This window comes from Harpegnathos saltator, unplaced genomic scaffold (assembly GCF_003227715.2).
Source record: "Harpegnathos saltator strain DR-91 unplaced genomic scaffold, Hsal_v8.6 scaffold228, whole genome shotgun sequence".
In the NCBI taxonomy this organism is placed as follows: Eukaryota; Metazoa; Arthropoda; class Insecta; order Hymenoptera; family Formicidae; genus Harpegnathos; species Harpegnathos saltator.
Genome location: NW_020230015.1, coordinates 67,734 through 92,704, shown reverse-complemented (window position 1 = coordinate 92,704; position 24,971 = coordinate 67,734). Strand labels below are relative to the sequence as shown.

Genomic DNA, 24,971 nt, shown 5'->3' with positions numbered 1-24,971 from the left:
ATTCTTATCTCTTCGTTGATATCTTTACGACTTTGACCTTTCCGCTGTCGCGCGTTAATATAATGGCGCCTAGCTAAAACCTTTTTTAGGACAACACGCTGCCGCTTCTTAGTCATTTTCTTCTATGTGAGAAAAGAATTCGGCTCGCGTAGTAACTAAATTTCCGCTACACTTGCAGAAATGAAAAGTTTCTAGAAAGAAACCGAACGGAAACTCGATTTCGACAACAATCAATGACGATCTCTCTGTTATCGCGAAAATACACTCGTCTGAATATTCAGCTGTGTTAAAATTCAGACAACTGCCGAATTTCCATCAAGTCCCCAGAGAATAAATTCATAAAATAACAAATTCAGTTATAACAATCGAATTTTTTCCCTGTAAAAAAGCGATTGCAGTGCCATTGTTTATTGTGCGACGGCGAAATCGTAGTTGCAACCGTGAACATAAGCTCAACCGTAGCGAAGGGCTTAATAACTATACATAATTAATTGTAATTTTATGTGCAACGAATTTATTTATTTATTTATTTATCTACGGGAATCTCTTTAGTATATTACATGCAACATAATCGGAAGGAAGAAGCAAAGAAAGGAGGAAAAAATTTTGGAAATAGTGACAATAGATAATACATCCAATAATTCTTTTATAACTTTATTCTTTTATTTTCTCGTGCGCAACTTTGTCGCTGAAAACCGCGGGCTGGCACAAATAACGCAAATTATATGTACTACAGGAAAGAAGACAATCAAATTCACCGGACGGCGACAAAGACATCGATCCTTTGATTTTGAATCTCACTGACATCGGTCAGGAGATGGTGCTGAACCTGCGGCACATCAATCTCCGTGCCCACCCCTGCTACCGGGACCCCGATCCGATCAATCTGTACCACAAAGTGGGTCACGGCACGCTGGACATGTACGTCCTCAGCCCGAGCAAGGACAGTCGCGAGGTGCGCGAGTTCTTGGCGAAATGGCACGCGTCGGACTCGAAGCTATTCGCCGGCTCCCACAAGAAGGATACGAACAATCTCACATTCCCCATTCAAAACCTCGTGTCGATATGCGCGCTTTTGGTCTGGCAGCCGGCCAATCCCGAAGACACCATCACGCGAATTCTCTTCCCTGGCAGCACACCACAGCACAAAATCTTCGAAGGCTTCGAGCGGCTGAAGCACCTGGACTTCCTTAAGCACCCGGTATGCTCGGCAAAAACGCTGTCGCCGTCGACGTCGTTGGCAACGCTCAGGGACAAGCCGGCCAAGCAGAAGCTTCTCATCGAGAAGGATTCGAAGAGGATCTCGGAGCCGAGGAAAGACAAGCGAGAGACGTCAGAACCCAAGTCGATCAAGGCCGCGGAGGAGGTGCCGAAAGGCACCCCGCAATCTACCCCGATTATTCCAACGAGTAAACTTAGGTCCGAGACGAAGACGAAGAAGATCGCCGAGAACAAGAAGATTGAGACCGAGGTGAAGGAGACGAAGAAGATCGAGCCCGACGCGAAGGAGAGCAAGAAGATCGAGAAGGAGCTGAAGGAGGTGAAGAAGGAGCCGAAAAAGGAGCTGGCTAAGGAGAAGGCCGAGAAGGATGATATCAAAAAGACTGACTTAATCAAACCGGAGTCCGAGAAGACTGCGCCGAAGGAACCCAAGGAACTCAAGGAACCCAAGGAAGCCAAGGAGCCCGCCAAGCCGAGACCCGAGCCGAAGAAGAAGGAACCAAAAGATGGCGGCAGAGCCGTGATGAAGGCCGCGCGCGGCGAAGTGAAGCCGAAGCCAAGCGAGAAAAAAATAAAGCCTGCGAGTATGGAGAAAAAGGACGCTATGAAGTCTTCCCCGACCACCCCGAAGAAAACCTTGAATGGCGTCGCCACACGGACAGAAATCTCCAAGGCTGTGCCGAAGGCGAAACCGGCGCCCAAGGCCGTGCCTAGTCTTCCGGCGAAGAGCGCCAAGGAAGCCAACAATAGAAAGGTGGTGGAGCAGAAGAACATCGAGAAGTCCGGTGTGAAGGATACCGCGGCGGCGCCCATGATCAAGGTCTCGGCAAAGCCGAAGCCGATGGATCGCAAGCCGATCAGCCGTCGCGCCAAACCGGTCAGCCCGAGCAAAGCTCGTATGCCGGGCAGTCCGGCCAAGTCTACTCGCAGCACGCCGACTACTTCCGTCAAGTCGGACAAGGATGGCGTGATCCGCAAGGTGAAGGGCGATAAAGGGACCACCGACTCGTCCACGGTTTCCACTCCGTCCGGTATTGAGCCAGAGGCAGTGAAGCCAATTGACAAGAGCTTAATTGAGCGGTCGGAGGACATCTCGCTGGACTCAATAGAGAGCAAAGTGCTGGCGGACCTGAAAGAAGAACGAGAGGTCGTAGAGGAGATTGAAGCTGTGCTTCAAAAGGCAGAGAGGATCGAAGAGACTCGAAAAGACGATCGTTTCGAGGGAGACGATGAAATTACGGCCGAAGCCACAGATAAGAAAGAAGAGGACATCACGGAGGAGGATGTTACCGCTGAGATTGAGGACGTCCCCAAAAAAGAAGGTTCCCGGAAAGAGAGCCAAGAATTGACTGAGGAAGACGAGTACCTCATCGTGGAGAAGGAAGAAGTCTACACCGAGGACTCTGTTCAGAGCGGCGAAGGCGAACCGAAGCATGTCCTCGATGAAGCTGAATCAGAGAAGGCGAAGATACTAAAAGACGTGGAAGAGAAGGGTGAGAAAGAGGAGCCCGAGGAGAAGGGCAAAGATGAAAGCCCGGAGAAGAAGGCCGTTGAGAAGGCCGTAGAGAAGGAAGAGAAAGAGGTCGCTGATCTGACCATCGAGCACAAAGAGCAGTTGCAGGCGGAGGTAAAGGAGATTATAGCCTCCGCGGCCGAGATTGTGCAAAAGGCCGAGGAGAAAGATGACTCTGGCAAAAAGGATAGCGAGGACATTACGAAGGAGCCGTCCAGTCTCAGCCCAGACAAGCTGGACTCTTCGGAGAAGAAGACCACCGACACCGACCTGAAACCGGATGTCGACCAGAAGGAGCATGTCCTTGAAAAGATGGAGGAATCGCAGGAGCGAATTTCCACCATTGAATCCGGAGCCACCACCACCGCGCCGACCTTACCCGAAGACGAGCGAATACCGTTGGACGAGATAAAGGAGGACATCGACGAGAAGCACGTTATCGAGGAGGTGAAAGAGAAGGACGCGCCGACGAAGCTAAAAGAAGAGATTGTCACGGAAACTGTCCCCGTGGCTGCGAAGCCGGAAGTTAAGGTGTTCGATGTTCGTCAGGCAATGCAGAGCCTGCAGAGGGACATCGTCAAGACGCCTGACGAAGTCGCCGATCTGCCGGTCCACGAAGAAGTCGATCCTAAACTCTACAGGATGGAAGACTTCGAGAAGGGGAAAGAGGAGAAACCGTCCCCAATACCACAAGAGGTCAAAGAACCGCCTACACCGCCTGTCAAGGAGCAGAAGGGTGTCTTCAGCTTCTTCGGTAAAGTTGCAGACAAGTTCGAGAAAGGTATCGATAAATTAACCAAGAAGACGAAGAAGGACACCGACAAAGACTCTGATGAAAAGTCGTCCTCGAAATCGAGCTCCCCGAAGGAAGCGAAGGTTCAGGAAAAGACGGTTCTCGAGGAGGTTGACATGGAGAAAATGTTCCCCAAGGTTGGCAAGCTCACCGACAAACCTGAGACCTTCGAAGAGGCGAAACCCACGGTCACCGACGTGAAAATGGCCGCGATCAAAGAAACTGCGGCGTTTATACAACAAGAAATACAGGACGCAAGGAAGCAAAGTGTACCAGATGCCGAAGAGAAACTACCGACCGAAAAACCGGTAGAGATCATCACCAAAGTCGACATCGAGCCGGCACCGTTTAGGAAGGAAAAGTCGCCGACCATAATTTCGCCGGTGAAACCGCCCGAGGATCTAGAAATTGCAAAGGAGATCGAGCTGCTGAAAGAAGAGGGTATTGAGGAGGATGCTGAAGAGGTGAAGGCTCTCCTGGAGGAAGCGTCAAAGAAATTCAAAACCGTCAAGGATAGCTTGAGAGATTCTCTGGAATCCTTGGAAGAGAAGATCAAGGAAGAGGAAGAAATGGCCGCGGCCTTACACGAATTACAGCCTACCTTGACGGATGCAGTGAAGGATACCTTGGAAGGGGTGATTGAAAAATTAGAAGAGATCACACACGTCGAAAGCCTTTCGCCCGACATAAAGGAAGCGGAGAAAGTGAAATTCGACATACCGAAGGATGAAGATTTTGAGGAGGAATACGAAGAGGAGGAACCGGTGAGGCCATTCAGGGACGTGAAGGAAGCTGTCAGGGACGTCGGAGAAGTGCTCGCTGGCACTGCCGGTATCGAAATCGACGACAAGCCTAAGGACGTCATAGAAATCGTGAAGAAGGTCGCCGAGGTCCTCAAGGAGGATGATTTTCTGTCCCACAAGACGTTGTTCGAGGAGCCCGCTAAAAAAGAGGAGAAGGAGATCTCACCGATCCCGATCGACAGGAAGCCTTCGAGAGAAGAAATTTCGCCTGTTCCAACGGACAGGAAGCCTTCAAAGGAAGAAATCACGCCGCTTTCGGCGGAGAAGAAGCCTTCTGTACCGAGTGGAAAGGAATCTCCGGAGGAAGCCACTGAAGTAGTCGAGAAGGAACCCAAAGCCGACCTCAAGTCGATCGTGATTCCGAGGAAAGTCGGTGTTACCGAAGAAATTCCAGTCCACGAAGAGGTCGAGGAGCTCATCCAGGAGACCGAGAAGCCGCTCACGCCATACGAGAAACCTGACGTTGTGAAAGAAGAACCTTGCGTGAAAGTAGCAAAGAAAGAGGAAGATGTAATGATGCCGCACGCGAAGGAGGATACCCTGAAAGACATCAAGGGTGCTCAAAAGATTTGCGAGGAGATGCTAAAGGACGACGAACACATTTGCAAGGCTGAGATACCGGCCGAGCACGATGTGTCTCCACAAATGGACGTGCTGCAAGCCGGAGTCGAGACCGTGTGTGTAAAGGAGGTGGCCAAACGACCATCTTTTGAGGACAAGCTACCGGAGAGCGAGATAGAGCAACCCGTGATTGGCTTCGAGCAGAAGATGTCCCCGGCGAAGGCAGAAATAGTAATGGTGACGCCCGATTCGGCACCGACCTCGCCAAAATTCAGCACGGACAGGATGTACGACGAAGAATTGAAAGTGAGTCCTCCTTCGGGAATCGCAGAGGAGCCACCAAAGTTGCCCGATGACGTGAAGGAGGTTCTCGGCAAGGAAGCGCCCGTCGAGCAGATTATCGAGGAACTGATCATCACGAAGAAGAAGAAGATTACTATCGAGGTGATCGAGTATATCACCGTGGTGAAGCGTATCCCGCGGGAACGTGTGATCTACATAATCGAGGAGATTATCATGAAGAAGGGCTTGCCAAGGGAGAGCGTGGTGGATGATCCTGAGATTCTCAAGCTGAAGGAACCGATCACGCCGGAGAAGAGAATGGAGGTCGAAGAGTACATCGTTAACGAGTACATCGTCAAGGGCAAACGAATCACCATACAGGTGGTCGAGGAGATTTCAATCAAGAAAGTCGTGCCTAAGAAAATTGTCATCGAGATTATCGAGGAGATCATCATTAAGAGGAAGATCGTCAGACATATGGTGTTCGACGTTCCGGACGAGGTGTTGTCGGAAATCGTTCAGGAGGAATCGCCGGAAGAGTCACCGGAAGAGTCGGCGGAAGAACAAGTAACGCCGAAAATAGACATCACGGCGAAGCGAGAATCAGTCGTGAAGCTTCCCAGCGCCCCGGCCGAACCGGAGGAGCCGATTATGCTGCAGAAGCAAGCGGAATTGGAGGAATTCGTCGTTAACGAGTACGTTGCAAAGGGCAAAAAGATTGACAAGTCGACGATCGAAGAGATCTCCGCCAAGAAGACCGTTCCTAAGCGAATCCTCGTTGAGATTATCGAGGAGATCATCATTAAAAAAAAGGTTCCCAGGAACACGGTACTTGAGATCACCGAGGAGGAGATATCGGCGATAATCGCAAGGACTCCCGAAGGCGAAGAAGAAGAAGAAGAAAAAGAAAAACCGGAGGCAGAAGTCTTGGATGAGAAGCGAAAATCAATCGCTGAGGTTCCTACCGCGGAGACGGAAGAGCTGGTAACTCCGCAGAAACTGGCAGAATTCGAGGAGTACGTTGTCAATGAATATGTCGCCAAGGGTGACAGCATCACCGTTCAGAAGCTCGAAGAAATCTGCGGCAAGTTGAAGGTGCCTAAGAGAATCGTTATCGAGATTATTGAGGAGATCATTATCAAGAGAAAGATGCCGAGGCGTGTGGTGTTCAACATGACCGAAGAAGAAGTACTACGCATAATTGAAGAAGAAGAAGAAGAAGAGGAGGAGGAGAAAGAAAAGGAAGAAGAAGAGAAAGAAGAAAAAGAAAAAAAACAGTCGCCGGAACCGGAAGTGCCAGCGGCTGAGAAGAGGAAGTCAGTCGTTGAAGCAGCTAGTCCGGGCGAGGAAAAGAAACTTCCGGCTGAAACAAGAGAAGACAAGAAGAAGGCCGTGCCTGAGCCTGAAGTCGTCGAAGATGAGTTACCTGCTACTCCTGAGGAGGAGGAGGAAGAGGAGGAGGAGAAATTGGTGGATGGCTTTGTCAATGTACCCAGAAGGATCTCCGACGGAAAGATAGAAGTGAAGAAGAAGGAGTTGTCTCCTGTGAAAGCGGAGGTTTCGCCGCTGGCTGCGAAGGAGCACGAGAAGGACGTGATCGACGATTTCGAGGCGGTCGAGCAGGAGTACAAGGTACGCGACTTGCCGGTCACGTCTCCGGAGAAAGCCGACGAGATGAGGGAGAAGGAAGACACCGAAGAGGAAGCCGCGGAGGATACCACGAGCGAGGTGATTGAGGCGGACGAGAAGTTCGTGCAAGAAACCAAAGAGAAAGTGGGTAAAGAGGAACCACCTCTGGTCGAGGTAGTGAAAGTTACGAAGCCCATCGACGAGAAGCGGGAGCCCGAGGAGCCAGAGACGTCCGAAGTATCGGACATCGTTGACACCACGGAGAAGTACTTGGACGAAGCTAAAGAAAAGACGGACGACATTCCACCGAAGGAGCCCATCGCAAAGATAGTATCGCCGGCTCTTGACAAGGTGGAGAAACCTTTAACTGAGAAAGCAGATGAACCCAAGGAGGTGAAAGAAAAAGAGATACCTAAAGACGTCATCTCCGACAAGCGACCGTCGATTGATGCAGTTGTCGTATCAGAAGTTCCTTCTGCGCAAAGTCCGATCGATGAGATGAAAGGAATTGAGCCCGCAGTGAAAGATAAAGAGACCGACGAGTCGAAAGTTACAATGAAGGACGTGAAATCAAAACCGACTACTCCCGTCGCAGAGAAGGCTCCCGAAGAGGTCATGGAAGCGACGAAGCCGGAAACCAAGTTGGCAGACGCGACAGGTTTCGCGACGGAACCGAAAATAGATCTGCTTGAGGACGAGAAAAAACCCAAACTGCTGGAAACCACAGAGATTAAGGATAAGAAGAGTCCTCAAGAAGAGGCCGAAGAAGCTTCACGTAGAAAGAGGAGCGTTTCACAGGAGCCAGAAGTCGAAGCGCCAAAGGCAAAGGTTGAAGACGCTGAACTTCCCGAGAAAATGAAGGGTGAAGCTGAGGAACTACCGAAGGACGAAGCACCAAAAGCAAAGGTTGAAGATGCTGAGCTTGCCGAGAAGGTAAAAATTGAAGAAGCTGAGAAATCACTGGAGGATCAACCGTCGAAAGTCGATGAAGACACTGGCACCGTGAGGAGAATGCTGGTCACAGCGAGCAGCGAAGACGGCAGGGAAGAAACTGAGATTTGTCCCACCGGCACCATAACCTTCACAAAGACCGTCACTCCGGACGACTCTCTTAAAGACGCGTCTGTCAAGTCTACCCCGGAAAAGGATTCCTTACTCATGGACAAGGATTCGTTACACTCGGGCGTCAGCACGCCGGAGAAGGACAGCATCTCCGAGAAATCTCCACTTGACGCTAAGGACAAAGTCACGCCAGAGGACAGCCTGGAAAAATCGCCCATCGGCACTCGCGACTCGCAGGATCTCGAGGACAGTTTGGAAAAATCAGAGTCGCGTAAGCTGAAGGACGCCGAGAAGGAAATCGCGGAGCCGAAGTCGCCCGTCAAGGACACGGGTGAAATCGCAAAAGAGAAGTCCCCCGTGGAGGAAGTTGCCGAGAAGCTCGAGAAATTAAAGTCTCCCATCGAACTCGCTGCTGAGCAAGTAGCTGACAAGTCTAAATCTCCCGCTGAGGAAATCAAGGATCAGCTCGAAAAACCGAAATCTCCAGTTGAGGAGATTGAAGAGAAGACGGACAGACCGAAGTCGAAATCTCCATCGCCGCTCGAAGAGACCGTCGAGAAGGTCGATGGAGCGAAACCCGCCGTGGAAGCGGTAGCTAAAGAGCTCAAACCCGACGAGAGAGACATCCCACAGGCACTCGATATAACGCTGGACAAAAAGACACCGCTGGAGACGAAGCCTGAGGACGCGCTAAAAGCCAAATCGCCTCTTGAGAAGTCTCCAGCGGAAGAAGCGGTCGAGAAGCCGATGCTTCCAATTGAGAAAATACTTCCAGAAGCCGAAAAGGAGAAAGCAGCTGGCATCCCGAAGACACCCGAGTCTCTCCGTTCGGAGGACATTTCACCGGCCGAGACGATATTCTCGAAATCGCCCACGGACAAGCACGATACGTATTTCGCGAAAACGCCCATTAGCGAGGAAGATGCCACTTCCGAGGAGGTCGTTGCAAAACCAGCCGAGCCAATGAAAGAACCCAAGCCGATCGCGGACAAGGACGCGCCAGTATCTCCGGCGAAAGAAAAACCATCGAGTCCAGAGAGCAAAGACGACAAACTTCTAGACGTTGTTCCGCCGGAGAAGTCAAGGTCGCCGAGCGTGAGCAGCGAGAAACCTGACGAGAAGGATACCTCGAGCGCCTCCAGTGAGAAATCCGAGGGTAAGGAATCGGTACGTTCCAAGTCCCCGCAGCAGGCCGAGTTGCTCGCCCAGCCCGAAGACAGATCGCGCTTCCCGAGTGTCGCCAGCGTGAAGGCGGAGGAATTGAAATTGGCCGAACCGACCGAGGACAAGGTCGCGGGAAAGTCGCCATCGCCCAGTGCGGCGACTGAGAAACTTCCCGAAGGAGTCACCGGAGACAAACGTCCAAGTCTAGCGGAGAGTTTAGTCGGATCGCTCGACAAGCCGAGATCCCCCAGTATCATCGAGGATAAAGCGGACACTATCGAGAAAATAGGTGACGTTAAATTAAAATCGCCCGTAGAGTACGAGAAAGTAGCGGAAGCGAAACCGGAGCTTGCCGACGCGATCGAACAAGCCGAGAAGCAGCCTGAAGAGAAAGAGCCGGCGGACAGATCTAAGTCACCGAGCGTTATTAGCGAAAAGTTCGATGATAAGTCTCTCGATAAGCCTTCTAGCGTTCCAAGTGATAGGGAAGCTGAGGAAGAGAAGGCAGGAGAGGACAAGCCGAAATCGCCTAGTGCAATCAGGAAAGAAACGGTCAGTGAGAAATCGCCTATTCTCGAGAGTGAACATTACGAAGAAAAGGGACCAATTGACGAAGCTAGATCTCCGAGCGCGATCGGCGATCAGTCCGACGAGAAGAGGGAGGCCGACCGTTCCAAGTCACCGAGCATAGCAACCGTGGACAAGCAACCGGATCTTCAAGATGCGACGGAGTGTTATTTAGAGAAAACTAAATCCCCTATTTTTGATAGGCCAGAATCGCCTAAAGCTATTGATAAGACTGAAGAACCACATGATAAAGATAGATCTCCCAGCGTAGCTAGTGATAAATCAGATAGCAAAAAAGTAAGTGACCGTTCTAGATCACCAAGCATTTGCATAGAAAAAGTAGACCTCAAGGACATGGACCTACCGATCGAGAAAGCCCGGTCGCCCAGCGTCGCGAGCGTCAAGGACGACAAGGCTGAAGTTCCAAAGGACGAGCCCAAGTCTCCGCGCCTCCTCGACGAAGACAAAGCGGGGGACCTGAAGAAGGATTCGATGCAGCCCTCGATAGACAAGTCGCGATCATCGAGCGTGGCGAGTACCGTTAGCGAACCTAAAGAGCCAACCCTCAAGGAAAAGTCACCTGTCGTCGACGACAAAGCGGAAGAACCCCTCGACAAGAGCAAGTCACCCAGTCCAGTCGAGCAAAAATTAGACGCGGGCGATAAAGAGCCCCGTGAGAAATTGCCGTCTCCCAGCATCGTCGAGCAACAGCCAATGGAGGAAACGAGAAAGTCCCCGAGCCCCATCGGAGAGAAATTCGAAGAGCCCGCCGAGAAGACGAGGTCTCCGAGTGTCTCGAGCATCGTGGCCGACAAAGACCGATCCAAGTCGCCGAGCGTCGCGGACGAAAAATCGGACCAGAAAGACGTCACAGAACTCGATAAGTCGAGGTCGCCCAGCGTTGTGAGCGTCAGTACTGAGCAAAAGGAATCGGACCGCTCCAAATCTCCAAGCACTGTCGGCGAGAAGCCGGATATGAAAGATGTCGTTGAGCCTGCAGTGGAAAAATCCAGGTCTCCAAGCGTCATAAGTATCACCGGCGAACAGAAAGAGCCGACCGATCTCTCCAAGTCTCCGAGTATCGCCGGAGAAAAACTAGACCTGAAGGACGCAGCTGAGGCACCTCTCGATAAGTCCAGGTCGCCCAGCGTTACCGGTGAGCAGAAGGAACCGACCGATCTCTCTAAATCGCCGAGTATCGCCGAGGAGAAGCCAGACCTAAAAGACCTCGCCGAACCAGAGAAATCCAGATCACCCAGCACCGCGAGTGTGACCGGGGAGCAGAAGGAACCGGCTAAATCGCCGAGCTTGCCCACGACGAAGCCAGACGAGAAGGAAACCGACGCGCCAGCGGAGAAGTCTAGGTCGCCCAGTATCATCAGTACCAGCAGTGAGCAGAAGGAACCGATTGATCTCTCCAAACCGCCCACCATGGCTGGAGAGAAACCAGACGATAAGGACACGACCGGACCGCCCCTGGAGAAGTCTAAATCGCCCAGTCCTGTAAGCTTCACAGGCGACCAGAAGGAGCCAGCGGATCGCTTAAAGTCACCGAGCATCACCGGAGAGAAACCTGATGTGGAGGGTGTTTTGGAACCGCTTCTGGATAAATCTAGATCTCCAAGCGTTGTCAGTACTACGGAAGAACTAAAGGAGCCAGCGGATCGCTCAAAATCACCGAGCATCACTGGGGAGAAACCCGACGTGAAGGATGCTTTGGAACTGTCTTTGGATAAGTCCAGATCTCCAAGCGTTGTCAGTACTACGGAAGAACCAAAGGAGTCAACGGATCGCTCAAAATCACCGAGCATCACTGAGGAAAAGCCCGACCTGAAGGACGCCTTAGAACCGCCTCTGGATAAGTCTAGATCTCCAAGCGTTGTCAGTACTACGGAGGCGCCAAAGGAGCCAGCAGATCGCTCCAAGTCACCAAGCATCACTGGGGAGAAACCTGACGTGAAAGATGCCTTGGAACCATCTCTGGATAAGTCCAGATCTCCAAGCGTTGTCAGTACTACGGAAGAACTAAAGGAGCCAGCGGATCGCTCAAAATCACCGAGTATCACTGGGGAGAAACCCGACGTAAAGGATGCCTTGGAACTGTCTTTGGATAAGCCCAAATCTCCAAGCGTTGTCAGTACTATGGAAGAACCAAAGGAGCTAGCGGATCGCTCAAAATCACCGAGTATCACTGGGGAGAAGCCCGACCTGAAGGACGCCTTAGAACCACCTCTGGATAAGTCCAGATCTCCAAGCGTTGTCAGTACCACGGAGGAGCCAAAGGAGCCAGCAGATCGCTCCAAGTCACCAAGCATCACTGGGGAGAAACCTGACGTGAAAGATGCCTTGGAACCATCTCTGGATAAGTCCAGATCTCCAAGCGTTGTCAGTACTACAGAGGAGCCAAAGGAGCCAGCGGATCGCTCAAAGTTGCCGAGCATCGCTGGGGAAAAGCCCGACCTGAAAGACGCCTTGGAACCGCTTCTGGATAAATCCAGATCCCCGAGCGTCGTCAGTACCGCAGAGGAGCCAAAGGAGCCAGCAGATCGCCCCAAGTCACCAAGTATCACTGGAGAGAAGTCCGACATTAAAGATGCCTTGGAACCGTCTCTGGATAAGTCCAGATCTCCAAGCGTTGTCAGTACTACGGAGGAGCCAAAGGAGCCAACGGATCGGTCAAAGTCGCCGAGCATCGCTGGGGAAAAGTCCGACTTGAAGGACGCCTTGGAACCTCTTCTGGATAAATCCATATCCCCGAGCGTCGTCAGTACCGCGGAGGAGCCAAAGGAGCCAGCAGATCGCCCCAAATCACCAAGCATCACTGGAGAGAAGCCCGACATTAAGGATGCCTTGGAACCGTCTCTGGATAAGTCCAGATCTCCAAGCGTTGTCAGTACTACGGAGGAGCCAAAGGAGCCAACGGATCGGTCAAAATCACCGAGCATCACTGGGGAGAAACCCGACGGGAAGGATGCTTTGGAACTGTCTTTGGATAAGTCCAGATCTCCAAGCGTTGTCAGTACTACGGAAGAACCAAAGGAGTCAACGGATCGCTCAAAATCACCGAGCATCACTGAGGAAAAGCCCGACCTGAAGGACGCCTTAGAACCGCCTCTGGATAAGTTTAGATCTCCAAGCGTTGTCAGTACTACGGAGGCGCCAAAGGAGCTAGCAGATCGCTCCAAGTCACCAAGCATCACTGGAGAGAAACCTGACGTGAAAGATGCCTTGGAACCATCTCTGGATAAGTCCAGATCCCCGAGCGTCGTCAGCACTACAGAGGAACCAAAGGAGCCAGCAGATGGCTCAAAGTCGCCGAGCATCATCGGAGAAAAGCCCGACGTGAAGGAAGCCTTGGAACCACCTCTGGGTAAATCCAAATCCCCAAGCGTCATCAGCACCACAGAGGAGTCGAAGGAACCAGCGGATCGCTCAAAGTCGCCGAGCATCGCCGGAGAGAAACCTGACGTAAAGGACGTCACGGAGGCGACAACAGAAAAATCGAGGTCACCTAGCGTCATAAGTGTCACGAGCGAGCAGAAGGAGCCGCTCGAGCGTGCCAAGTCGCCGAGTATTGCCGGAGAGAAGGCGGATCTGGTGGATGTAAGCTTGGAGCAGCAGGTCGAGAAGCCAACAAGCGTTCTAAGTGTTAGCGACGATGAGGAAAAGCCGACAGACGAACGTAAGAGCCCTGTCTCCGACAGTAAACAGGAGTCGGTAGACAGAAGCAAATCGCCGAGCGTAACGAGTGAGAAATCCGACGACAAGAGATCACCCGGTGACTCCAAGTCGTCGAGTATTGCCGAGGACAAGCTTGACTTGGCGGATGTCGCAGAGCAGCCGATGGACAAGTCTAAGTCGCCGAGCGTCGCGAGCATCGCGTCTGAACCGAAAGAGCCACCGGAGAAGGCCAAGTCTCCAGCCACAGACAAGAGAGACGAAGCCGATAGGAGCAAATCGCCGAGCGAGAAGTCCGAAGATGCAAGGTCGACCGCCGCTTTCAAGCCATCAAGCGTTGCCGGGGACACGGATGACTTGAAGGACGTGTTGGAGCCGGCACTGGATAAGTCCAGGTCGCCCAGTGTGACAAGTGAAACAGGCGGGCACAAGGAACCGGTCGAGAAGCCGGTGTCACCCACGCTCCTTCACAAAGCGGAGGAGCCGCTCGACAGAAGCAAGTCTCCGAGCGTGGCGAGCGACAAGTCCGACGGCAAGAAGTCCGCCGAGGCCTCGAAACCGACTAGCGTAACGGAGGAGAAGCCGGACCTAAAGGACGTGATGGAGCCGCCGATGGAGAAATCCAGGTCGCCCAGCGTCGCGAGCGACAGAACGGACGCAACCGGGAAGCCTATATCACCTACGGTCTCTGACAAATTAGAGCCTGTTGATCTTAGCAAATCTCCCAGCACCGTCAGCGAGAAATCGTCGGATGAGAAGACCTCGGACGATAGGCTTGGTGGCAAAGAACACTACGAAGACGCTATCGACAAGTCCCCCAGTCTCGTGGACGTAAAAATCCCGGAGGAGAAAGACATCGGGGAGAAACCCTTGAAGGTTTTCGAGCAACTGGACGTGAGACCGGCCGATGACACATCCCAGGCGCATAAAAAGCCGCCTTCCCCGAGCATAGTCCTTGACAAAATGATGGATGATACGCAGGAGCTCGATAGAATTGACATTGATGGCTTGCCAACGTCCGACCTGACGGACGGCTTTGGCCTGATTGATAAGGCGAGATCGTTGAGCATTATCAGCGACAAGACTGAGCCAAAATCACCGTCCGAGGCCTCCAAGTCGCCGAGTTTGGCCGACGAGAAGCTTGTTAAGGACAAGTCTAGATCATCCAGTATCGTCAGCGAGAAGCTTGATGCGGGCACCAAGATCCCGCAGCCGGAGACGAAAGGAGATCAGTCAGTCTCGCCGAGTCTAGAGGTCGGTCAAATACCGAAAAGTGAGTCCGCTAAGTTGTCAGAGGCGAGTTCGCCGATGGACAAGAGCCCGAAGGAGCGATCGCGCTCGCAGAGTGTCTTCGACGTCGAGGAGAAGAGCCCGGCCAGCAGATCTCGAACGGCCAGTCTATTCGAAGATAAGCTGGCCGAAAAGGTGCTTCCTCAGGAGCAGAAGGATGCCGCTAAACCTGTTGCAACGGAGAAAGATTCGCTCGACGAGAAAGACGGACTTAAGAGCTCACCGAAATCGAAGAGTCCCATAACTTCCCCTGAGGAGATCCAAGAAGAACTCAGGAAGATTCGCGAGAAGCGATTCGCCGACTTCGAAGAGCCGGAGGCTGTGCAGCTGACGAAGACGGAGAGGTTGGACCACGAAGAGGAGGACGTCGTTCAAGTGACAGCCGAGAAGAAGGCCGAGATCGAGAAATACATCTTGGAAGAGTTCATTATTCGCAAGAGAAAGATTACTCTGACGGTGATTGAGAAGTTGGTGATGACGTACTTGGTGCCCCAGTTCATCGTGATGCAGATCATCGAAGACATCATCAGTCGGCGAAAGATGCCGAGAAATTCGGTCTTCGACTTCGTCGATGAAGAAGAACCGACCAAGCAGGAGAAGTCGCCGGAAACACTCGCACCGGCGAAAGTAGTGGAGATAGAGAATTATATCGACGACGAGTTCATCGCGAAGAAGAAGAAGATCACGCCGGAGCTGTTGGAAGAAATCATCATTCTTCGGGGACCGGGTACGTCATAATCGAAGATCATCGTAAAAAAAAAAAAGTATCCAGGACGACAGAGAGCAGTCACGCCAGGTATCCACCTGTAGGCCAGCCGATCCGGAGGACCGCCGGACAGGCGCCTCCCGGCCAGCCCCAGCCTCAGCCCAGAGCTTATTCCTTCCGACAAGTCGACCCAGGATAGTCCAGCTCGGTCGGAACCGCACATCGATGAGGAGATTCTGCTGTCCGAGGAGAAGCGGATGGAGACGGAGAAGCTGCTGGAAGAGGAGTACATCAAGAAGGGCAGGAAAATCACAGAGGTGACGCTTGAAGAGATAATCATTAAGACTTCTTTGCCCCGCTACATCATCCTGGAGATCGTGGAAGAGATCATACTGAAGAGAAAATACCCGCGGGAGTCCGTCACCGATTTGGAGATCTACCAGGAGGAGGAGTCGGATGAGGACTACGAGAAGGCGATATATCACGACAGGTTTGATAGATCGGCGGCAGGTGGCGAATACGAGCTCTCGGACGCTAAAAAGCCTCCGGTCAAGTACATGTACTCGGACTCGGATGAGCAACAGTTGGACAAGTCCGGTTACATGATGGGCTACGAGAGTCAGTTTCACAAGGCTTTCGTCGGTGGCATGACGGAGATGAGGACAACGCACATCACCACGCTTTCCGGCAAGTCTACACCGGAGTACACCACGCACGATGCGACTCCCGAGTCCGGGGTCGATCCTGGCGACAAAACGTCCAGTAAGCGACCGCGAGCCGCTCAGCCCACGACTGGCGCGCCGAAAGACGAGGAGGATGGGAAACCCGGCGAAGCGATGCGAACTTTCAGCTTAACATCACATGTCAGTTCGTCCGGCGAAATTTCGAAAGAGGTTGACGAGAAGGCCACGAAACTGGGGAGACGGGAGAGCAGCGACAAGAATGAGTCCGAAGAGCCTATGGGGCTGCCGGAAGATGTTGACGTAGTTCACAAGATAATCACGCGAGAGGTGATCGTAGACGAGCCGGAGACGATCACGAAGCTGGGCAAACATGAGATCAGCGAGCACGACAAGTCAGAATCGATCGACGGCGACGTGATCGTAGTGAAAAAGGTGATAAAACGCGAGATGGTCGAAGTTGAAGACGAACCTGAGACTGTTAGCAAAGGAGCGACTACGTCTGGTGACGTTGAAGCTGCCGACGATGTGATCGTGGTGAAGAAGGTAGTGAGACGCGAAATAGTTGAAGAACAAGAACCTGAAAAGATGACTAAAGTGACGGAACAAACTGAACACGACGGTGACGTCATAGTAGTGAAGAAAATAGTAAAGCGCGAAGTGATCGAGCAAGAAGAACCTGAAGTGGCAGGCGCCAGAGAAGTTAAACATCCGAGCAGAGGACAAGACGAGCCCGAGGCGATTACCAAGATTATTAAACGCGAAATCGTAGAGCATGGCGAACCGGAAGTGGTGACCAAGGTGGTAAAGCGCGAGATCATCGAACAAGATGAGCCGGAGATTATCACAAAAGTGATCAAGCGCGAGGTCATTGTCCCCGACGAAGAGACGAGCGACTTCAAAGAGGACTCTGGTGAATTCGTCAAGACGATCACCACGAAGACTACAAAAACTATCGTAACGGAAGAACTGTCGGACAGTGAACTGTCGCAGGCCGACCCGTCCAAGATCTATACAGACCCCACTTCAGGTACGGCCTACAAAGTTGTGAGCGACGATGGTACAGCAGACTCAACGACGGCCAGCGCCGATGTGAAGCGGATCGTCACGACGGTGACCACGATAACCGGCCCAGACGGCAAGGTCACCACGAAGAAAGACGTGACAGAGAGCAGCGACACCGTGGACAGCGAAGAGCTATTGGAAAAGCTGATCGACTCGACCTCGGCCGACAAGGTCGGTAAGCTCGCGACGGAGGCCAAATCCGCGGAGAAGATCGTGAAAGAGACCATCGCGACCGTGACGTCAGGCACGTCTACGCCTGACGTGAGAACCTTCTACGATTCCGGCAAGTCCACGCCTGATTCCAAGCAAGAAGATAAACCTGAAGGAGCCGCAGCCAAGGAAGCGCGCCTGGGCACGGAGAAACTCGAGCACTCGGTGTCGCCCTTGGTGCGCGATCTGATATCTGACGACAAGAGCTACTCCGGCAAGTCCTCACCCGACATGTCCTTGCCTAAGGACATCGTCTTCAGCGGCTCCACCGGCAAGTCCACCCCGGAGATCCCCATGTCGCCGTTGATCAGAGACGGCGCCGCGGTGCAGCCGCACCTCTCCGGCCGGTCGACTCCCGACAGGAGATCCGAAGGTCGTTCATCAACCGCCACACCGGAAGGGTTCAGATCGGGTGAGGTGATTCGCACCATCATCACCACCACGAAGACTATCTCCGACGAGGGCGAGATAATCACGACCACCCGCGAGGTTACGGAGACGACCAACGAGAAGGGCGAGACGGTAGTGTTGGCGGAGAAGACCGACGTGAAGGTGGATGAGCGTCTGCCGAGCAAGGATGCGGCGGAGAGCGCGATCAGCAGCATCATCGGTAGCATCAAGTCCACGGAGCTGCAGCGCAGCGGCAGCCCGGGTTCCGACGATGCGTCCAGCGAAAAAGATCGGGGACCGGTCAGTCCGCCGAGTGACCATAGCAGCGTGCGCAGCAAGGCCATGACACACGTGTGGGGCAGCAGCGAAGAGAGGCACACTTATTCCGACGACGAACCGCCCTCGTCGCCCTTGTCCTCGACTTCACAGGTAGGCTACTCCCCACAGACGACACATCGCCATGATCCGACCTCCGATAAGGAAGAGGAGCAGAAGACGGTCGAGTTTTCGGCGGCCGCGATGAGCAGTAGCTTCTATGGTGAATTGCCGGCGGTACCGCCGCAGATCTCCGCCATGAAGACCTTCCACGGGGAGACCGGCATGCAAAAGAGCAGCGAGCTCGGCTCCGTTCACAGCCGGTTCATGGTCGAGAAGGAGTTCGCCGGCGGTTACGTAGAGAAGCCGGAGGCTAAGAGATACGTCGACGAGGCCGATCTCGACTTTGACAAGGCTCTGATGGAGCACAAGGAGATGAAGGAGGCCGGCGGTGCCTTCAGCAGCGGCATCGCGCCTCGGTATACGAATGGTAGTCTTCGACATGAGACGGAGGACGCAAGAGAGCACCCATCGTCCTCCTTCCGGGACGACGCGAAGGACGATGCCAAAGGGGACTCGAAGAAGGACCCCTTGGAAGGATGGGGAACTCCGCTCGGCTTACCATCTCCTAAGCCACCTAGGAAATTCAACTTGAAGAATCCTTCCCAGCCGTCATGTTCGAGCGCTACGACTTCCGACATCCTGAACTTTGACGTGGTGAAAGACTGGGGCGAGCCTCTCAGACTACCGTCTCCAGCACCGGTGACCAACGAGGTGTCGAACAAGGGCGCACCAGGCACACCGAAGAAGGAGCGGAAACAAACGAGGAAGGTGCAGTCGGAAAACATTAAGAATAAAAAACGCTCGGAAAGCCCGGGAAAAAACGAAAAGAAGATGAAGGACTCGAAGAACAAGGTTCAGCCGGTCTACATGGACTTGGCGTATGTTCCGCATCATGGCAATTCGTACTACACCTCGTTGGAATTCTTCAAGAGAGTGCGGGCGAGATATTATGTCTTTAGTGGCACTGAGCCTAGCCGGGAAGTCTACGACGCCCTGTTGGAAGCTAAAAAGACTTGGGAGGATAAAGATCTTGGTATGTTCATCATTCCGATCATTAAAAATTGTATGTATGATTTTATGAAATCATGTACAATTATACACAAGTTAAATATTATTATATAAGATGTCTGGGATCTAGAAACGAAAAATTGTGAAGATTAATTAAATAGATCAAACTGAGAAGAAAAGTCAAGTACCATTCTGCAAAAATCACAATAATTATTAAGTTATTAATGATTGAAAATGACCAAATCTGGAAGTTCTTTTAATTAATAACTTGAAAATTCACGTACTTTGCAAAATTGAAAAATGTTTGAAATTTCCTCCACCCTCCTTCAATTTTGCAAAATCTGAATATATAGTAATAAAAAGTATGAAATACACTACAACTTTCATATAAATCATTTTTGTATATGTCTCGTATTTTAAAAGACGTATGCTGAAAATGAAAATGATTTTTTTTCGAAAGATGGTTTCACCCCCTCAGACTGGAATTCCGCACGAACAAAAAATAGTTTTACATTAAGGATGAACTACTTTACTTCCACGCAAAGTTTCATAATTTTTTGAATTTTCGAGTTCCCTCTGTTTTCTTGTCAGTGGAAGATCAGTGAGCGTTATTAAAAATATCGAAATAGATGAATTATTAGATGAATTATTACAGGAAAAGAAAAAATATGTGAGTCAATTAGTTTTATTAATAGTTGTTTGTAATTTTGTTTGTAGTTGTTTTCAAGAGATACAATCAATTACTAAAAATTTATATGACCATAATTAGTGTTGTGTGAATGTCGATTTTCTTTCTCAGGTCAAGTCTGAGATTTCTACTCTGATACATGTCATATGTTTCATTCAATAGAAGTCACCATGATCCCCACGTACGACACCGATACCTTAGGTTACTGGGTTGCCGATAACGAGGAGGCACTCGCGGCGAACCACATAGACCTGTCACCCTCCGCGTCCCGGTGCACCATCAATCTGCAGGATCACGAGACTAGTTGCAGCGCCTATAGGCTCGAGTTCTAGGGATTGGCAGCCTGCTCAGCCGTAATAGTCGAGTTCTGAGCGGCGTCCGGAACGCGTCATCATTCCGTTTTTGGACTCATTCCTGCTAAGGGAAAGAAAAAAAAAGACAGAAAAAAGGTAGAACAAAGAGGAAAAACGGAAAACAGGAAGAAAGCAAATCGAAAAGGTTGAGCTACCACAGGTCGACCTACCGTCCCGTCAGGCGACGACCCTGACCCCTCCAGAAGACCCGAAAATAAAATGGCATTTCGAATTCGAGATCCCTTCGCGGTCGTAGCTTCGCGGCCTACTCCAAGCCGGATCGTAGAAATCGTATCGAACAATGTAGAGGTTGTCCCGAAGAAGGAAGAGACCGACTTTTCCGCGCAGGTCACAAACACCGAGACTATCTTCTAAGTTAAGACGTTCTTCGTATCCTTTCTCACGAGGAGACGGTGCGGGCGATCTGAGAGAAGAAGAAGAAGAAGGTGAGGCAGAGGCAGAGGGAGAGAGGGAAAGGGATCGTAGGGGTTTGTTCCTTGCACGGATACAAGGTATAAATTTACGTACTTCTAAGCGATTAATCGATAGAGAGAATTCCACGTTTCGATCGAGGCTCGCACTGCGTTGAGGTCGCAATGGCGCCCGTGGCGGGCGTCGTGTCGATTTCCTAACGGGATATTTGTATTTCTACACTTTGCACCGTTTGAAGCCCATAGCGCGCTGATATCGCCTGCAATACGTTAATCAATCACTGCTCAAAGTTGAGGACGACCGAGACCGAGTGGATGTTCGAGCGTAGCTACGATCGGCTAATCGAATCGACGATCCGCAAATGCCGCGGCCTGGGACAATCTCTATACGTTAGTTACCGAATCAATTGACTTAGGATATTCTAATTCCCCGACCCGCGACCCTGACCGGAGGGTCGTACGATCATGTATAGTGTCGCTCTCGCGATGCGAGACCTCGCCCCACCCTCTCCTCGATCAGCAGATTAAAGTAAAACTTTTAATATCTCTCGACACAGCTGCCGCTTTAACAGCACCGCGTAGTATTCAGTGTATAAGTTAACAGAGAGCACGGAACCAGAGGAAAGAAGAGAGTAGACCTGAGTACCGCAGACCAGGTTATCCCGGAGAGACAGATAGGGAGGAAGAGAGAGAACGAGAGAGAGAGAGAGAGAAAGAGAGAGAGAGAGAGAGAGAGAGAGAGAGTAATAGGGAGAAGGAGAGAAAGAGAAACGATTCGTATCTCCGAATCCGTCGGACGCGTCTTTCCTCCGAAAGTGTAAGATCCTCTGTAAGGGAGCGCGCGAGATGCGAAGTTCGAGAGGAGAAGACGATCCACACCTCCGAACATTTTCCTTCGTTGTTACATGATTAACGGTCCCCCTTTCTCGTCGTAAATGTCTATTCGTGCGTAGGTCAAACGGCTAAATTCCATCGGGAAGTACTAGATAGGAATTATCTGTGTCGTGTTTCTATATCGTAGAGAATAGAGATTACGAGGAAGTGCGATGGTTATGAGAGAGAGAAAGAAAGAGAAGAGATTTAGAGAGAGAGAAAGATAGAAGAAAAAAGCCCGTGCGAGAGACGGATTTCGTCGCTTCGTTTATCGCGCGCGATCTAAGGTAGCAACGCAATCATCTCGAGATGGTCTACGAGGTCATGAGGAGACCGAGTTAGCCGGACGGTCCGGCGAGAATGTCTCCGATGACGAAGAAATTCGAAGGGGAAGAGAGATAGAGAGAAAGAAAGCGCGATTCGTTGCCATGAAGGAGGTGCGACGATACGATACATCTCGAAAAACATCCATCCACAGGACCGATAGTCCATCTTCGATCGTTTCTTCGGCGCGGGGAGCCTCGTTTCGCGAGATCGAGCAACGGGAGCGGAGCTTCAGAGAACAGTGAACCCGTGAATCTGGCAGTCGACAAGAATATGTCTTTGGGAGACAACACCAAGTACTTTGCCAAGGAAAGTCCCATGATGAAGATCGAACGCGTGAGGAAGAAAAAGAGAGAGAGAAAGAGAATCGACTCGTCCACGTCGAGAGATGAAGAGCGGACGCTCGGCGACCGGGTCACTGCAGTATCGCACAAACAGGTCGCGACTCGGAGCTTCCTCGAGGAAATGAACGTTGAGCTGGAAGTTGGACGACTGTCGACACGGTCATTGTTTTCTGAGAGCCGTACCGGCGCGAGATCGCCTACCTCGACGAGAAGAGTCGCTGCTTTTGGAGCAGGCGTGCATTCCCAGCGGGAGCGGGCGATCGCAGGGTGACGTCGCGCGGCTCCCGTCCGGGCGAAGCGGACGAGCAAGAAGACCGACCCAAGTCGACGAAACTTTTTGTACTTAACCTTCTCTCAGAGAGCTAGAGCGTTTTATCCAAGTAAGGTTCATAGAGCGCGACACGAGAGGAGCTTTGACGAGACGATGATGATGATGGTGGTGGTGGTAGTGCCGGTGGTGATGAATGATACGATGATGGCTGGCGGTAATGGCGGACATGTGGACGCCGACGTAGACGAGCGGATGGCGAATCGAGCGGAGGGAAAACGTATCGAACTTATCGCGCTTACTCGTGAAACCATCGCATCGGGATATCATCATTTTCGCGAGCCGACGGCCGGCCCTCCCCTCCCCATCCGTATTCCTCTCACCACGGGAGCGTCCATAGCTCTCCTCTTGGCGCGAGAGGGTCGCACGTTCACGAGAGCGGGAGCGAGTCTTCGTCGTGAAACTTGGCGCGTTCGCTCCTGCCTAAGCAGCACAAGAGCCCGAGCGCTATCCTGAGGACATCCGAGAACAGCCGGCTGAGAGAGAGAGAGAGAGAGAGAGAGAGAGAGAGAGAGAGAGAGAGAGAGAGAGAGATTCTCATTTGCGCGACCTCATGACTTACTTCTCGCGACCGCCGGGCGTTTGTGCTGTCTAGCTCTAGACGTCCCGTTGCCCGTTATTTCTCTCCCGCGACGAAGAGAGACCAGGTTGTACCAAGTATCGATTCTAAACGTTCGTGTAGCTGTACCTTAAGGAGCCCATCTAGTGCCGATCCTGCGCGCCGTTCGCCTTTGAATCGCGATCCCTGGGCCCGGGCGATGTTGCACGTCGCGTCGCGCGCTTGAGTCCGAGAAGCCTCCGGAGGAGACTCCCGACGCGCGTCCTGGCTCGCCATGGCCGCGATTCGGGGTGGCGATTCGCGCGATCCGCGCGGAAAGAGATCGCTCATGAGCTTTAGAACCACATAGCCGGAAGGAGAAGTCGATAACGAATGATAACAAGTGCGATTAAGCGCGATACCGAAACTGTAACCTATAGAGGACACCTTTGCTCTCGACATTCCCGCGAGATCCATGGACGGAGACGACGTCTCGTCATTGGTGGAAGAGAAAAAGAGGAGACGATTGACCTCCGCAGTCTCGCGCTCCTCGCGAGTGAGTGCCGTTGTCGAGCGACGGCCAAGAGAAAGAGAGAGAAAAAAGAAAGAGAGAAAGAAAGTCGGGAAGCGAACTTGTCGTGCGCGAGCGACGACTGCGAAATGAGACACAGGAGGTGAAATTCGCCAAGGTCGTACGATGGATCTCGTCGAATGACAATCGGAGGAAGCTCTTCTCTATACGAGACACATTCGTGCCTACACGAAAATGGTGCTCGATTAAACCGATCGTCGATGATAATACCCAGGTGGTATCCGAGCGAGCGATCAGGAGAGAGAGTGAGATGGAAAGAGCATGAGAGGAGAGCGCGAGAGGGAATGATGACGCGATTTGTCTGGTCGACGCAGTCGACATGCGATTACCGGCCGCGATTCGGGCCCGAGTTTTCTAATAGATTAGTGCGTAAGTTTTTTACACCGCCCGTCGCAAGTCATATACAATTTTCTGTTCGTCCGATCGCGGGATTGGTTCTCCCCTTGCCCCCCCCCCGTCCAATCATCCGCAAGCCCAACCGCGCCAGGATCGCGCGGATAACACACCACACGATTGACACGATACACGCCTGGCATAAGGAGAAGAAGGTACACGCACCGCATCCCACATCCCACACGCACTTTTCATTCGCCATTCTTCCCGATTATTTATTACTCATTCTTCGTTCGTCGGTCATCGCGTTGCGTTCGCCCTCCCCCTCCCTTCCAACCCTTGGGCGCGACGTACACCGCATCACTGAGACTCAGCGTGAAATTCGATGAAAATCGGTTAGCCGTGGAATTCTCATGAGAGATTGATTGCGTTTCCTTCGAGATTTCTGTGTTCTTTTTTTTCTTCTTCGGCGGAGTCATACGCGCGATCAAGACCTTATCTCGCTGACCGGCGAAAGAGAGGAGGAGGAGGAAGAGGAGGAGGAGGTGGAAGAAGAGAAGGAGAAGAAGCGTGCGAAGGAGAAAAATTAATTAATGTAGGAGAAAACGCAAGCGGAGAGACTTAAGCGACACATCGAGAAAGAGAGAAGAAATGAACGATCGATATTGTTATAAATACTATTATTACTATGCCGATTATTTTTAACGACTATTGTGCTTGTTATTATTGCTACAATACATTATTATTATTGCGATTACTATTAATATTATTACATATTACGATTACGTTCGCGAGAGCGGGTCATTATCATCATCATCGTCGTTCTCTTTCTATCGTACGAATAAAGAAGTTTTTATAACGCTTATCGATACCTCTTGATACGTATGATAGCGAGTTGTCGGTGCGCAACGGAGATCGAGATCTAAGAGGGAAATAAAAGGAAGTAGAGTGCAAGAGAGAGAGAGAGAGAGAGAGAGGGAAAGAAAAAAAGTGAGAATTGCAGAGAAAGAGAGAGAGAGAGAGAAAAAGGGAGAGCGAAAACAGAGAGGGAGAGAGAGAGAGAGAAGGTGATGATGAAGTATGTACCTATGTATTTATGTATTATTTATTAACAAGTAATATATAATGACCAGTTATCTAGGTAGGATGTTAAAATTATAAAATTCA

The 24,971-nt window shown here is 51.6% G+C and overlaps 1 protein-coding gene across 1 annotated transcript in view; it reads left to right on the top strand.

The window, feature by feature from the left end:
- Positions 1-24,781, top strand: part of LOC105185081 (microtubule-associated protein futsch) — an 85,558-nt gene extending 60,777 nt beyond the window's left edge. Inside the window, exons 7-9 of the mRNA XM_025298627.1 lie at positions 737-15,294; positions 15,379-19,025; positions 19,851-24,781. Coding sequence (XP_025154412.1) covers positions 737-15,294; positions 15,379-19,025; positions 19,851-20,020 — 18,375 coding nt within the window. The 3' untranslated portion in view covers positions 20,021-24,781. The remainder of the gene's footprint in view (positions 1-736; positions 15,295-15,378; positions 19,026-19,850) is intronic.
- Positions 24,782-24,971: the final 190 nt, after the last annotated feature.